At 42.1% G+C, this 15863-nt stretch overlaps 1 protein-coding gene across 1 annotated transcript in view; it reads left to right on the forward strand.

Annotated features, from left to right (window-relative positions):
• ZFYVE28 (zinc finger FYVE-type containing 28) overlaps window positions 1–15596 on the forward strand; it is a 285473-nt gene extending 269877 nt beyond the window's left edge. Inside the window, 2 exon segments of the mRNA XM_043544806.1 lie at window positions 11535–11638; window positions 13284–15596. Coding sequence (XP_043400741.1) covers window positions 11535–11638; window positions 13284–13415 — 236 coding nt within the window. The 3' untranslated portion in view covers window positions 13416–15596.
• The last annotated feature ends 267 nt before the right edge of the window (window positions 15597–15863 follow it).

Consider the following 15863-nt stretch of genomic DNA (forward strand, 5'->3'; position numbering starts at 1 on the left):
GTGTAGACTCTCACATGTCTGCCTCCTCCCAATGAATTCATCCTGAAGGCCATTGTTAGGATTGCACCAGTCAACGATACTCTTTTGTGTGTAGCATTTCTACACTTCCAATCACTTTTTTTTTTTTAATTAATGTTTCCACATAAAGTGAACAAATTTACAGAAGATGAACATATCTCTAACCCCGGCTCCTGCTCTCACAAAAGAGCACAAATACCTTTCACACTAAAAGAGTTCACTAGACTACCTAACAGGGAAGAAATCTCCAAATATTTCTAATTAATTCCCATATACAATCACAGACCGTATTCCCTTGCAAATGGTGCCCAAATATACAAGATTACTTTCAATCAGTAAAGATGAATAAATAGATCTAAAATTTCACTAGTGGCTCTTGTCCCAGCTCAGATGGTGATAATGAACCGTTCTCAGTTTTATCAGATTTCTCATTCTGACTCTGTTTAAAATCCACCAGCTGGTCTGGATCATAAAACAAATATGAATTTTTATTATGAACCCCCTGACATTGGTAAGGATAGATGAGTTGGAAACCTAGTGACTTTGTGAAGGTGAAATGCAATAAACTCTGGATTATTTGGTATCCCACTACAAAAATCTTTGCAAACGCACAGCTAAGATTGAGATATATTTATCTTACAAAAAAAAGTATCCTCACACATTAGGAAAATGTTATACAGGATTAAGAAAAATTATACATGAGATTAAAGTTAGTAAAAATCTCAGTTTCAGTTTTAGCATGAACCTTAACTCTGCATAGACAGTCACTATGCTCTCGTATGAACTTGCACAGAAAATGATAGAAGACAAAAACACCATATCATCCGTGAGTGAACACTTTTCATAAAGCACTCAATCCATATATGACCTCTCAGTTCTTGTCCTCAAACTAAACCTGCACATCACCTTCAAAAGACGGGGAACTTAAATTCATTACTCTGCAAGACACTAAAAAATGTGGACTCAACAGAGACACTGGTTTTATGACTCATTACAACAATTTGTAACACACCTCACTGCCTGCTAATGCTTAATTGCCCACTTCATTTTACAGCATGTGTGAGCCCCTTAACGGTCTGTCCCAATTTGTATTTAGCTCAGACACTAGTTACCTTCCCCAGACCTGAAGAACAGCTCAGTGAAGCCTGAAAGCTTGTATCTTCCACCATCAGAAGTTGGTCCAATAAACGCTATTACCTCACATACCTTGCCTTACTCTTCAATAGACTTTTTATAACAAGCTCTTTTAGTACTTGTCTGTACTAGGAATTTTTTAATCTGTAATTCCCAATAAATGCAGGTCTCTTGGCAGCATCACTGGAAGCTGTAGTGTAAATACTTGAGACTGGCTTGGGTATTTTTAATACTGTGATGTCTAACCTTAGGCAACTTATTGAGTTTTTTCTGCACTACAGTTTCCGCTGGTGCTACCACCGGTGGAGCCTTCCCCATTGGGAATTATGATCTGAACAATTCTCATGTAGACAAGGTCATGGAGTTTTGGGCAGACAAAGAGAAAGTTAGATTCATCTCTGTCGTAACAATAAGCATGAGATTTCAAATCAAAAGACTTTCTGGAGGAAAGATGGATGCGTCACACAGCTATTTGTGCTGTATAAAGATAGATTTGTCATAGCCCTTCAGACACAATTTCTATTCCAGACATAACATGTTTGCTGTGAATTTCCAGGGTAATCATGTGAAAACATCTGTTTGTACCATGTAACAGTACACTAATTTTTCCCTTCTGATCCCACTCCCGTTCCTATAACACCACTGTGCTCACCGTCACCTAGTCATAACTCCAGGCATAGTGTAGGTGTCATGAATGCCACCGTAAACAGCTATTTGTGACATGCGTTTGCATCTGTTTGTGACACATAACATAATTTCTCCTCTCTCCCCACATTTGCCTAGTCATAACTCCATGCTGCTCTCTAACACGCAGAGTTAACTATATCCAGTATCCCACAGCCCAGGTCTTAAACCCTAATTCCCATAGCCATGGGAAACCACACACTAGAGTATTCGCGGAGTATAGTATCTAATAATCGTTAAATCAGAATTAGTTGTCAGCCTGATGTGAACAACCAATTTTCCTGTTGTTCTCTAAATGCCTATAGCTGCTCTGGTCTTTATAATGATGACCAACAGCATTTTGTAAATGAAATCATTTAAATTGTTGCAAAACTCTTCCTTAGTCAGCAGGTCTACCTGAGCCATGAGACAATGCTCCACACATTACCTGTTAAGACTCCCAGTTTCCCTGGGAGAATCCTGACTTCAGGTACCTTCTCCTGGCTTCCAGAGTGGCTGCTTGAATCTCTGGTTTTCCAGGTAGTAAGCTGAACTGCCCAGCATATAGGACCTGAAATCGTCCCTCTGGCAAGATCAAGAACTTCCTCCACGAAGCTGCTGCTCAGCAATACAGAGAGCCCAACAGCAGGAGGAGCAGCACACTGCCATCCACAGCAGGAGGAAGACAGGAAACCCTCTGCAGAAGGCGGGGAAGGGAGCTACATTCTAGATCCCAGCACCAAGATATACTCCTTGGAGGGTGGGGAGAAGAGAGGAGGAGTAACCCCTCGCACCTCCAGAACTTAGGGGAAAAGTTTCTACTGCTTCTGGGGAGCCAGAGAAAGGGGGGGACAGGACAGGGGAAACTTGAGGGGGAAAAGGGGGAAGCCAGACAAAGGAATCTTAAGAGATGATTAAGAGAGAGAGGGAGAGAGGTGGTGAACCCAAGGGGGTATTGTTGGATCTGGTCCTGGGGTTTGCTGTTGTTTGCCTCTGGCACGGGGTGCCAGCAACAGGTTTATGCAAATGAGGAAACATGTAATCATCAAATATTCAAATTAGTGCAGATTCTCTGGGGAGAGGATGAGAGAATAAACAACACATGATTGATGTTTAGTCACGTTGCTTAATGCACTACGGCAGAGGTTTTCAACCTTTTTTCATTTGCAGGCCCCTACAAAGTTTCAAATGGAGGTGTGGACCCCTTTGGAAATCTTAGACATAGTCTGCGGACCCCAAGAGTCTGCACACCACAGGTTGAAAACCACTGTTCTATGGTAACAAAAACCTTTCATGGATCCCTTAGACATAGTCTGCGGATCCCAGCACTCCCCAGCTTGAAAACCACTGCACTACAGAAAGTTGCTCAAATACTACAGTGTTGAGCGCTGCATAAAAGCCAACATAGAGTAGAACAGTGTATTTCATTATTTGTATAAAATATCCAAATTTCCAGACCCACAGCTTTTAATAGGTCTGGTTTCATGTTATGTAACAATAACTTGGTCTGACTTAAGTCCAGGGAACCTGCAAGGAGAATCACATCTAATCCAGTTGGAATCTTCATCCTTTGTATTCTATTTTATAGGTCTGATCTGTATTGTCTGCATGTTATTTAGATTGTAGGTTCTTTGGGGCTTTTTCTGGTTGTATAGAAACTGCAGTTGTATAGAGTTATATAGAGTCCTGCAGTTGCTCTGAAGCACTGCTGCCGTGTGGCACCACAATAACACAACTTTCCCACGGTTTCTAAATCCCAACGTATTGACTGATTTTTTTTTTTTTGCTCTACAAAAAGATTAGAACTTTACTGTGCCCCAGAAATGCATTGAGAGAAAGTTCCTTAGACAGAGAGAAATCAGAATTTCAGTATCAATTGGATTCCAGATTTTGAAGTACCGGGCAAGAGAAAGTTGGTTTCAGTCCAAACATGTGCTACCAAAATAACAGTCTGTACTGACTGAACTCTTTGAGGGTGTGTCTACACTGTAAGTGAAGGTGTGATTGTAGCTAGCTAACACAGGTAACAATAGCAGTGTAGACGTGGTGGCACAGTCTTCAGAATAGGCTAGTAACCAGACTACAAGACCTCCAGGGACTCTGGATACATATGCAGATTGCTAGCCTATGCTGAAGCCCATGCCATCACGTCTACATTACTGTTCTTATCTACACTAGCAAGATTAAGGCTAGCATGAGTATGCCTACTCATGCTACAATCACACCTTCACTTACAGTGTAAACATATCCTTTCTGAGAACAGGAAGGAATAGCTGGGTATAATTGCCTTGGATGGCTTTTCAGGCACCAAAGATAAGAATAAGAGGGATTATATAAAAATGGCACAAGAGAAGTTGTGTGTTATGGACAAAAGGGCCGATTTTAAGGTAAGAATTGAAGGGAGGGGAAAAGGTGATGGTACTTTCCAAACTTGGCAAGCATTGCTGATGTCCCCAGGGTTCTCTAGTTGTCATGCCTGCAGCATAAGTATTAACCATGTTCAGTAATTACTGCTTCCATGAGGAGAGTGAGAGCAAGATGATCAGACTTTTGTGCACTTGTGAGGGTAATGCATTGTGACATTTGCAGTGCCGTAAGTTTCATTTGCCACTGTAGAAACAGAACTTTTAAGGTTAGCTTGGTAGAAGATAACCAGGGTTATATGTGGGTTGCTCTCTCTCTCTCTCTCTTCTCAGTTGTGCTTGGTGAAATCTGACGCACACAGGTCCAGCAGAGAGTTTCCGTAGGAGCTCTGGATTAATGGTTGTCTCTGAATATCCAAACCAGCAAACAAGGTTCAGTGTGGACTACCTTCTCTGGACAGTTCAGCCACAATGTGTGTCTTGCCATGTGCTTAGTACTTAGTGCTAAAGAGATAGTCTTGTCATTGTACTGGGAAGAAATCCACTAGACTAGAGCTAGCCTTGTTGGAGCCCTAACAATCTCCCAATTTTCCTCACTCTCCCAGTTTCCTGCATCACATCCCACTCTTCCCAGCTGAGTGGACTCAGCCTTTCTGGAACAGGTCGGCATTATTCATTGGCCAGAGCAGTCACTGCTGTGATATGAGGTGGTACTTCCCTCCAGGGACTGGATGTTTTGTTTCAGCAACATTCTCACAATTGAGAGACCAGGACAGGAAACTGAACCCAAGCTCCTGTTTGTCAGAACACAACATGAGCATAAATCCCTTTGACAAGCTAGGTTTCAGAGTAGCAGCCGTGTTAGTCTGTATTCGCAAAAAGAAAAGGAGTACTTGTGGCACCTTAGAGACTAACCAATTTATTTGAGCATAAGCTTTCGTGAGCTACAGCTCACTTCATTGGATGCATAAAGTGGAAAATACAGTGAGGAGATTTATATACACACAGACCATGAAAAAATACACATTGTAAGGAGAGTGATCACTTAAGATGAGCTATTACCAGCAGGAGAGTGGGGTGGGGGAGAGAAAACCTTTTGAAGTGATAATCAAGGTGGGCCATTTCCAGCACATTTCCAGGAGTTAATAAGAATGTCTGAGGAACAGTGGGTTGGTATTGTAGTTGTAAGAATGCTTGATAGAGATCTTGTAGGTGTTTGTCTCTGTCTGAGGGGTTGGAGCAAATGCGGTTGTATCGTAGAGCTTCTTACAACTACAATACCCACCTGCTGAAATGAAGAAACAGATTGACAAAGCCAGAAGAGTACCCAGAAGTCACCTACTACAAGACAGGCCCAACAAAGAGAATAACAGAACGCCACTAGCCATCACCTTCAGCCCCCAACTAAAACCTCTCCAACGCATTATCAAGGATCTACAACCTATCCTGAAGGACGACCCATCACTCTCACAAATCTTGGGAGACAGGCCAGTCCTTGCCTACAGAAAGCCCCCCAACCTGAAGCAAATACACACCACACAACAGAACCACTAACCCAGGAACCTATCCTTGCAACAAAGCCCGTTGCCAACTGTGTCCACATATCTATTCAGGGGACACCATCATAGGGCCTAATCATATCAGCCACACTATCAGATGCTCGTTCACCTGCACATCTACCAATGCGATATATGCCATCATGTGCCAGCAATGCCCCTCTGCCATGTACATTGGTCAAACTGGACAGTCTCTACGTAAAAGAATAAATGGACACAAATCAGATGTCAAGAATTATAACATTCATAAACCAGTTGGAGAACACTTCAATCTCTCTGGTCACTTGATTTCTGATCTCAGAGTGACTATCCTTCAACAAAAAAACTTCGAAAACAGACTCCAACAAGAGACTGCTGAATTGGAATTAATTTGCAAATTGGATACAATTAACTTAGGCTTGAATAGAGACTGGGAGTGGTTGAGTCATTATACTAAGTAAAACTATTTCCCCTTGTTTATTCCTCCCTCCTGCCCCCACTGTTCCTCAGACGTTCTTATGTCTTATGAAATGTGCTGGAAATGGCCCACCTTGATTATCACTTCAAAAGGTTTTCTCTCCTCCCACCCCACTCTCCTGCTGGTAATAACTCATCTTAAGTGATCACTCTCCTTACAATGTGTATTTTTTCATGATCTGTGTGTATATAAATCTCCTCACTGTATTTTCCACTTTATGCATCCAATGAAGTGAGCTGTAGCTCACGAAAGCTTATGCTCAAATAAATTGGTTAGTCTCTCAGGTGCCACAAGTACTTCTTTTCTTTTTGACAAGCTAGAGGCAGGCTGCCCTTAAATAAACTGGCATTTGTCCTCAGACTTTGAGTCTTCATTATGTAACCTTTCTATGCATACAAGGGCCAATCTGCTCACTTTCTCCTACAGATGGGCCCAAAGCAGAACACAACATCCAAATCCTCCAAAGTCAGGGGGAGTCTGGAGCCAGGTCCAAACTGAGTAACTCAGGAGCCTCTCTGTTCCTGTGTGCCAGGGAGATGTTATCCTTGTTTTATCACCATAAAAAGCTGTGTAGCAGATTTGCTGCATATCGAAATGAATTGGACACCACATGCCTTTTTGTTCCAGTGTCTCCAACTCCTGTCGCTTTGTCACAAGACATGTAGTATTTGATGTTTTTTCTTAAACATCCAGATCCTGGATTCATGTAAGGTTCCTATCTTTCATTCACAGTCTGTTTTCCCTCATGCTGTGTTAACAAGTTTGATTCTTTTTTTTTTTTTTAACTTTCTCCTTTATCTCTAAAATCACTCTTCTTATTCATTTTCAATATTTTTTTCTTTCTTCTGCTTTTTTCTTAACACTTTATTTAATATTCTCTCCCTCTTATTTTAGCACCCTCCCCCCCAATGCTTATTATTTCTTTTCCCCCCTCCTTGATGTTCCTGCTGTGGCCTTCTCTGCCTGTCATCTGTTCTCCTGCAGATTTTCTTTGGCCCCGTGCACAATAGAGCAATGGGCCAGTTGGCGCTGAGAGCAAGGTTCTCTCTCTATTCTGTTTGCAGATCTCTAAAGCACTGGTAGACAGTGCCTCAGAGATTAAATATATTGTACGTTTCAATTTCCTGCTGCATGCAGAGCGAATGGAGCAGTGCAGCTCAGGAGAAGGACCATAAAATAAAAGCCTATTGGTGCTGGTGCATTGTTACCACCCTGCTTCCAGCAGTGTCTTCAGAGTAATGCTTGGAATTTAATTTACAAAGCTTGCTGTACTTCCCGTCATATTATATTTTTATCCTCTCATGAGACCTCTCTTAAACAATCTTTCAAAAATCTCTTCTAGAGAGCTCAATGTTGAGTACATACAGTAACTCCCAAAAGCCAGCTCCCAAGGCTGTGTGAGACGGGGGCTGAAGATCCTTGGAGAGGGATCCTGGTTGTAAATTGTATTGTCCTTGGTGCCTGCCTGGTTTAAAATATGGCTAAATCTTTAAAGGCTCAATGCAAAGTGTTGAGCATTTTGTCTGCAATTCAGCAAAGCACTTAAGCACATGCTTACCTTTAAGAAAGTGCCTACTTGTCTCAAAGTTAAGCCTGTGCTTTTGCACCCCATAGGAAGATTTTTCAGCCACAAATTCTTCTGCAGGAATGAACACAGGATTGGAAACCATGAGTCTCAACTTTTAATCTGGTCCACCGCTGTGGTCCTGAGCAAATAATTTATCTCTTGTTGATTTTTAACATCTACAAACTGACTGATTTACCAACCTTTACAGGGAAAGTGTGACTGAGGATTAATTAGTTATGTTTGCACAGCATTTGAACATGTTCTATATGTGCTAAGTGTTATTTCAGGGATATGTTGCAGTGCAGCTGATATTGGATTGGTGCATGTAGGGTGGGAAGTAAAAGCCAGAATCGATACGCCACGGGGCTAAATTCACAGCTGCTCTTGAACTGTTTTAGCATTTGCTGGGTCACTGGTTAGGAAAGGGAGTACCCTTTAGGCTAGCTCACAATATACTGTACTGTGATAAGAAGAATGATGAGTAAGCCAACGATAAGATGCATGAAGCCACTTTTGGGGAACAGAGAATTACTATATTTAATTTTGAAAAGTAATATATAGAGAGTATATCAAGTAATAATATATATACACTCCTTCTATATCTTGAGTACCAGTGAGGCGTATACTTTTCCAAGTAATATTGTCATTATACATGTCAAGGAGGCAACAAAGGTAAACACCATCTAATTTGCAGTGAAGTTAATCTGGCACAATTTTACACAAGTAAAATTCTTGTGTAGCCATTAACTCTGGGTTATAAGCAGGGGTGAAAGTAAGTCGACTGACTTACCGGTACGCTGGGGCCAGCTCTGGCCCCCGGAAGGGGCGGGGCTGAGGGGGTCAGAGCCAGCCCCAGCCCACCCTGTAAGGTAAGTGCCCCTCTTTTTCCTCCTCCCCTCCCCCACCGGGGTAGCAGCAGCAGCCCAGGGCTCCCGGGGCTATTTAAAGGGCCTGGGGCTTCACTGCTTCTACTGCCCTGGTCCTTTAATTAGCCACCGGAGCCCTGGGGAAGTGGCGTGGCTCCAGCGGCTATTTAAAGGACCGGGGCGGCAGAGGCAGCTGGAGTCCCGCCCTTTAAATAGCTCCTGGAGCCCCCGCTACCCCAGGGCTCTGGGGGCTATTTAAGGGGCCTGCGGCTCCCCTGCTTCTATCGCCCCGGTCCTTTAAATTGCTCCCGGAGCCCTGGAGTAGCGGTGGCGGGGCTCCGGTGGCTATTTAAAGGGCCGAGGCGGTAGAAGCAGGGGAGCCCCAGGCCCTTTAAATAGCCGCTGGAGCCCCACAGCTGCTACCCCAGGGCTCCAGCAGTGGGGCTCTGGAGGCGATTTAAAGGGCCTGGGGTTCCAGCCACTGCTGGGAGCCCCAGGCCCTTTAAATTGCTCCCTGGGGAAGCCGGGCTGCCCCAGTACGGTGCACTGGGACATACTGGCTTACTTTCACCTCTGGTTATAAGATATTGGTATGCTTATGAAATCAGGGTATATTTATTCCACTACTTCTTTATTGGAGGTATTTATTCCATTTATTCTCTTTTAGGAACTTGCTTTTTGGCAATTTAGTTACTTTTTTTCTTTCCCAATTCTTTAGGCCTACTACTTAAATGATTCTACCTTTACAATTTCATTTTGTTTTTAGAGTATTCCCCCTAAAAGCATGTCCTTTGTCCAATCAATCCTTCACATTTTGAATAATTAAAAATGAAACATTCCTTTCTCTACTAGTTTAGTTCCCAAAATATACCTAGTTGTGCATTTCAAAGTATGGGAACTCAGAAAAGTAGAAAGCTTTTTGAATTTTGAAGTTGTGCTCATAGTTTTTTCTAATTTCGTTAACCTGCTTGTTAAAATATTTTATTGATTGAACTGTGCGTACGGTTTATTTTTAATTTAACATTCATTGCTTTAATTTGGTAAATTTTACATGAAATTAAAATAATATTTCACAGAAGACTATGTTGGGATTTGACCTTTTCATTCATTTAATTAAGTCTCCCGCCATTGTTCTTCCTTGCTGACCCTACCTCCAACTCACTTGCCATTTGACTGTGTATTAAATGTATCATATGTTTATCTCTGGTTGATACTATGTTCCCTGAGGAAGGGACCTTGTCTCTTTTCTGCTGATAAAGCAACAGACATATGCCCTGCACACTCTAATAACCGAGAGAATCTAGACTCGGGAATTTGTGTAAATATTTCCAGGAGTTTACCTTTCATTATGTCCAGAGATTCCTTCCTGGGCAGCACTTAACTTGCCCTTGATTAGATTTTTATTAACTTAATTAAGCAATGGTCTACATCATGTTGACACCCATAATTCCAGGCTCTCCAGGGTGATGTCAGCTTGCCACTAGCAGAAGCAGGTGAGCAGAAGTGAGCCTCATGTGTTTTGCTTTTCAAGGGGCAGCTCACTTCACTGCTTTGCTTTTGTGGAAGATTACAGAAGTTATTGAAAGAAAAACAAGGGCAATATTGTTAAGGAATACTTTAAAATTCTTTCTCTGTTAACATTGGCTGTACCCTTACTGTTGCTCGCTGATTGAGCTAAGGTGTTTGAGTTAGGGATCAAAGGTGTTACCTTAGGATAGGCTCTGGGTATAATAGGCCAGGGGAAGCTAAGCCTCCCACGGCGCAGCTGCCGCCATCGGATACCAGGTTGCAGGTTTTGGCGGTTTGCACAGGGAAAGTTTTTGCTTATTAATATGTGCCATGCAGGTTCTGGGGTGGCTGAGGAGGCAGTGTTTGCTACTCAGCTTCCCAGGTTCATCAGTAATCTCCCTGGACTCCAGAGAGATTACTGATGAACCTGGGAAGCTGAGTAGCAAATACCACCACCTTAGCCACCCTGGAACCTGCATGGCTCATATAAAAATCTCTTTCCCTGGGTGGCTTGGGGTCTCGGGAGGAGAGGTGTGATGTGGCTGGGGGATTGCCCGGGACTCCTCCCACAGTTGAGGGGGGCTCGGCGTTCCAGCTAGCTCGAGGTTTCTCCGGCAGTGTGGGGCGGGGGGGGGGGGGACCTCAGGGCTCTGGTCATGGGAGGGAGCAGGGCCATGGGCAGAAGGGGTGGGGCTGGGGGCCTAGCTTCCCCAAAGGGGGGTCCACCTGCCTCCCATGATCTTTAGAAAGGTAAAGGCTCTATTTAAACTCAGTGTTTGGATTGACTGGCACTTCTGATACTTTGGTCTTTGTACAGGCAAACTTCCACTCAGAGCAATGAGAGTGTTTCTGAGGGCTTAAGCAAGGAAAGAAGGATCAGGCCCTTAGTTGCTTATCTGGAGAGATATGGGGGGTGGGGAGGGGGTTAACCAAATTGAGGAAAAAATGGGTTGCCTTGTCTGTAGTGAAGTCTTGACAGGCTAGTGAATACAAAGCTGTACTCTAGGCTTCTTCTCACGGTTACATTGCCGAAAAATACTTATGGTTCCATCTCTGTATTTAACATTCCTGCCTTCTATACTTTTTCTATCATTTTCAGTTTCATAGGTTACTCTTTATTTCCTGGGTTAAACTATGTAGTGGTTCCATATTCTGTTAATTGACTACCCTGCTCTACCCCAGAGGTGGCTGTATTTTAGTGGTGGGAGAAGTGACCCCTCTATTAGCCTTTTCTCAGCCTAAATGGATGTTTGTAAAGCACTTTGAGATATTAGTCAGAAAGTTGCTATTGTTATATACATTTAATATCTTATTCCTCCTGTTCCCTGGAGGCCCCCAAGTATCACGTGGTTATTTTTGTTCTAGTGTGATATATGCTCCGTGTTGTTGTGTTTTTGATAGATCCTCCTGAATGGGTACCAGATGAAGTCTGCAGCTACTGCACTGCATGCAAAGCGCCTTTCACAGTAATTCGCAGGAAACACCATTGCAGGAGCTGTGGCAAGGTAATGACTCAGTAAAAACAACTGATATGCTGTTTGCTGAAAAGAAGAGCAAATTCATGCAAACCCCAGGAATTCACAGTGCAGAGGCAACCATGCCCTCTGCATCATAAAACCCTTGAGCCCAAGATTTTTTTAAGGGACTTGTGATTTTGGGTGCCTATATTTGTGGGCACCCAATTTGACACATTAAAAGGGCATGATTTTGTGAAAGTCAGGAGCAGTCATCCTCTCAAAATCAGGCCCTTTTAAGGTGTCTCAGGTTGGGCACTCAGACTGAATACTAGGTTTTTTTAAAATATTGCCTCGAAGCTTTAACAATTTCCAGCAGCCTGCAGTGTGGGAATGGCAAATGTTCCAGCTTTGGGCACTCTGTGTCCTTGCTTTTGCATGTGTTTACGTTGCATACAGCATTGTGTACAAAGTGTACGAGCTGCTCAGCAAGTGTGAGTGGGAAGGTTAAGCGTTAGTCACACTGAGGTCCTGTGCACTGAACAGTAGTGAGTCTCCAATCCCTTCTGCACTTTCTCTTTCTTGTAAGTGCACAGGAGAAAAAGAGATGAGATAGAGAATGGGTGTTTCCAAGGAGACATGCGGTTCGTCCTTTCTTACAATGTTACACTTAAGTTGCAATTTAAATAATGCTTCAAGAGTCCAATCCACCATAGTCCCACTTATGCAAGGAGTCCCATTGACTTTAATAGCACTGTTCACGTGAGTAAGGAGTACACACATAAAAGACGCTATGCAGGGTCAAGGTACAGTTTATTATGGTCACTGCCCGATGAAGGCTTTTAGCTAAAATACACAAGAAGGTGTTTGTCGTAGAGTTGCCATCTCAGACTGCTTCTTCATGGCACGGAGCGGCCTTGAGAACGCCCCACCCTCAGTTTCCCCTTCTCAGGATTCCTCAAGAATACATTTAGGCTAATAACAGCCGTGTCACAGGACAGTTTATTATTATGGACATCTGAAATCCCAAAATGGACTTCAAAGGTCCTGGCACACGCACCTTCTGTGATGCTTGGCTCTTGATCAGTCTCAATCGTTCTTCAGACTGGAAGACTCTTGGGTGTACCCCTGGCGCCCTCTACTCGAGTTCAAAAGCAGGAATAATACAAACCTTGTCCACCCACCTGGGCTTCATAAAAGACTCACCTCCCTCCTGGGTCTTTTCTGGCTCCCTGCCCCATTACGGGATAGTGGCCTCAGGAGTGCACCCCTGGGCCTTCCTCTTGCTCCAAAGTCTGCTCCTCACACTACCCAGGCCTCCTGGCTTCCATCCCGTCTCTCTTCCTGGAGAGCACCTACAGAGCTTTCTGCTCTCCACTGCTTTTCGCTCCATGTCTGCTCTCTCTGTCCCCTTCCTGGCTGACTCTCAGTTCAGGCCTGACTCACCCAGACTCCCTCCCCCAGGAGGACCCAGGTGCCTTCTCTTAAGCCCAACTCGGGGGTCAGCTGACTAGTCACAGTGCACTGGCCTCATCCCTCTTAAAGGGCCTATGACAGTGTTGCTTCCTAGTTCCAACACCTCACATAAAAGGGACATGCACACAATTTTCTGTCCCTTCTTTTTTAAGAAAACAGATTTAGTCATGTCAAATAAAAAAAAACAGTAAGTGGAATCAATCTCTCTTGTATTTTTCAGATCTTCTGCTCTCGCTGTTCCTCCCACTCTGCTCCATTACCTCGCTATGGTCAGATGAAGCCTGTCCGTGTCTGCACTCACTGTTACATGTTCCATGTCACTCCTTTCTACAGTGACAAAGCTGGTATCTGACATAATAAACTAGTGATGTACCTATTGGAGTCTTATATGGACTGATATTACATTTGATCTAAGCCAAGGATTAACTTGAAAGAAGGACCTTGTGTGGGCATGTAGGCTTTGTCATCCATTACTATAAATTTTGTACAGGCAGTTTTTATTGTATTTTATTAAGCTGCTAAAGGGAAGCATGACACGTCTGTAGCTGTTAGGCTACAGTACAGTCTTCCATAAATTTCCAATGTTAATGTTACAATGCCATATGCAGAATAAAGCGCACTGCGTGGAAAGAAATAGGGCTCAGAGAATTGAACAAATGTTGCTGCTTATTTTACAAATTAAGAACAGAGTAGGTGGTTGATTCTAACTTACTCATCACAGCAAATCATTTCCAAACCTACGACACTTCTGCATTCACTCCTGTTCTGGGATGCTTCTGAGTGTGAAGGTCAGCTCTTTCCCGCCGATTACTATTTAGCTTTTCCATCGCTGGATATAAGCTACCTGAGCTAACATTAATTGAGGCAAAATATTTCAAACTTACATTCAGTATTCATGTAGGCAAAATTCTCTTTGAACCAAATAGGAAGAACTGAAGTGTCCAGAGCAGAACGTTTCTGTTGCTTTTCATTTATTCATCACAGCAACAATTCAGTGTCTTCTAAAAATTAATTCTTACATATTTTAATTTAATTCTATATAATTTGTGATGTTTGAAGTTGTTTACATGCAGCATAGTTCAGACCAATTCCTGGTAATAAAAATATAACATGTGAGAGAGACTTTGGTTTGCAATATCAATAGTAAAATACTAACTAAAAAACAGCTCCAGAGGAGATAGTCAACAAATTAATGAATTACTGTTAAAAAAAACCACATATTTTTGGAAAAGTTAAGCACTATAAATGTCACATGTTACAGAACTTATCCCAAGCTGTGTTTTTTAAATTTTTAAAATGATTTTCTAAAGGCGAACATTAAACAATACTGTATATTTTTATTCAAAAGGTCTGAAATATTGGCCTAGCATCTGAAGTTTCTTATCGTCCATAGTTGGCTGAATAATTTTATAAAATATTTCATACTCTTACTTTTAGATCACCCTGCTACCACCCCAGAAGACATTTACATTTATTTTAAGCACCATGGATAGATTTTGGTTCTCCTTGGATTGGAAAAAAATTCACATAGATTCATGCAATGATCTTGCACAAAGAGCTGTGTGAGTACTGGATTTTCAAAGGTGTTTGGACATGCTTTGAGTTAGCCACATTAAAAGAGCAATGCAGCATGCTGTGGTTAGAGAGGAAATTATAGCAAGAGCTTTTTGTGGTATCCCATTTGGTGACTTGCAGTATCACACAGTGTTTCAGGCTAACGGAGAGAAGATAAAAAAGTTGTTTGCGCTGTTTTGCTCAAGAAGGGTCCTCATTTAAAATGATAAAGAAAATCTAGTCAGTATTTGTTTGTGTGTACGTGTGTACATTCCCTTTGCTTTGTGATTTTTTTATCCAATGCAAATGAGCCATATAAGGGTATACAGCTTGTTGAAATTGCTGCCATATAAATCAGATTAAACAGCTTCACTAGTTTATGTGAAATGCACAAGCCTTATGAAGCTAGCTGTGGGTGAATTCAGCTGTGGTATGTTCTCACTTTATTTATATATATGTTTTTTGCAAAGTCTCTTTCACATAATCTCAAATTGGAGTGTCACCATTCACCAGAGTTTAGCTGGCTCAGGGTGGATAGCTTAGATGTGAGGTGGGTCGTATGGTACAAGCAGTGATACTTATTCAGGCTTAAATCTCAGGCTTCACATTGCAATGATTATTGCAGTTTTATTTTTTGAAAAACAACAAATCTAATGCTTCTTTTATAGGATGAAAAAATAAAATGCAACCAACTTCAATTGTGAAATAAATATGCACAAAAGTTGCTTCTGTGAAAAAAATCTCATTTAATGGACTGAATATTATTTATTCAAGCTTGTTTTTATTTTGTAAATGCTGTAATTCAGAATCATTTCCATAAATATGATATTTAAGGATCTCAGACACTATAGTTTCTTATGTAAATACAAACTCCTATTTCTCTTACTGAAAAGCACAATGACTATATCAATACTAAAATGCATTTGCCTCAAGGAAGACTTTCGTCTTGTAATCTCTTCATATAATTAAAATGTCAAGACTTTTTACTTCCATGTGCTGGATTGCTGTTTCATTTATTGGTCTGTTTACACGCAATGACAGTTGACATCCTGTCAAAGAAATCGGTCTCAATCCATTCACACTGTACCTAGTTTATAGGTTACACAGGAGAAACAAAAGGTTTAAACTTTTAGGAAGCAATTTCCCCTGTGCAGAGGGAAAGTGAAAGGCCTATTTAACATTCAGGGCTTAAATGATGCATAGGCCCTTGTGCTGGTGGTCTACACAGGGAGGAATTTCATCCTTT

The sequence above is a fragment of the Chelonia mydas genome, chromosome 4, assembly GCF_015237465.2.
Source record: "Chelonia mydas isolate rCheMyd1 chromosome 4, rCheMyd1.pri.v2, whole genome shotgun sequence".
Taxonomy (NCBI): Eukaryota; Metazoa; Chordata; order Testudines; family Cheloniidae; genus Chelonia; species Chelonia mydas.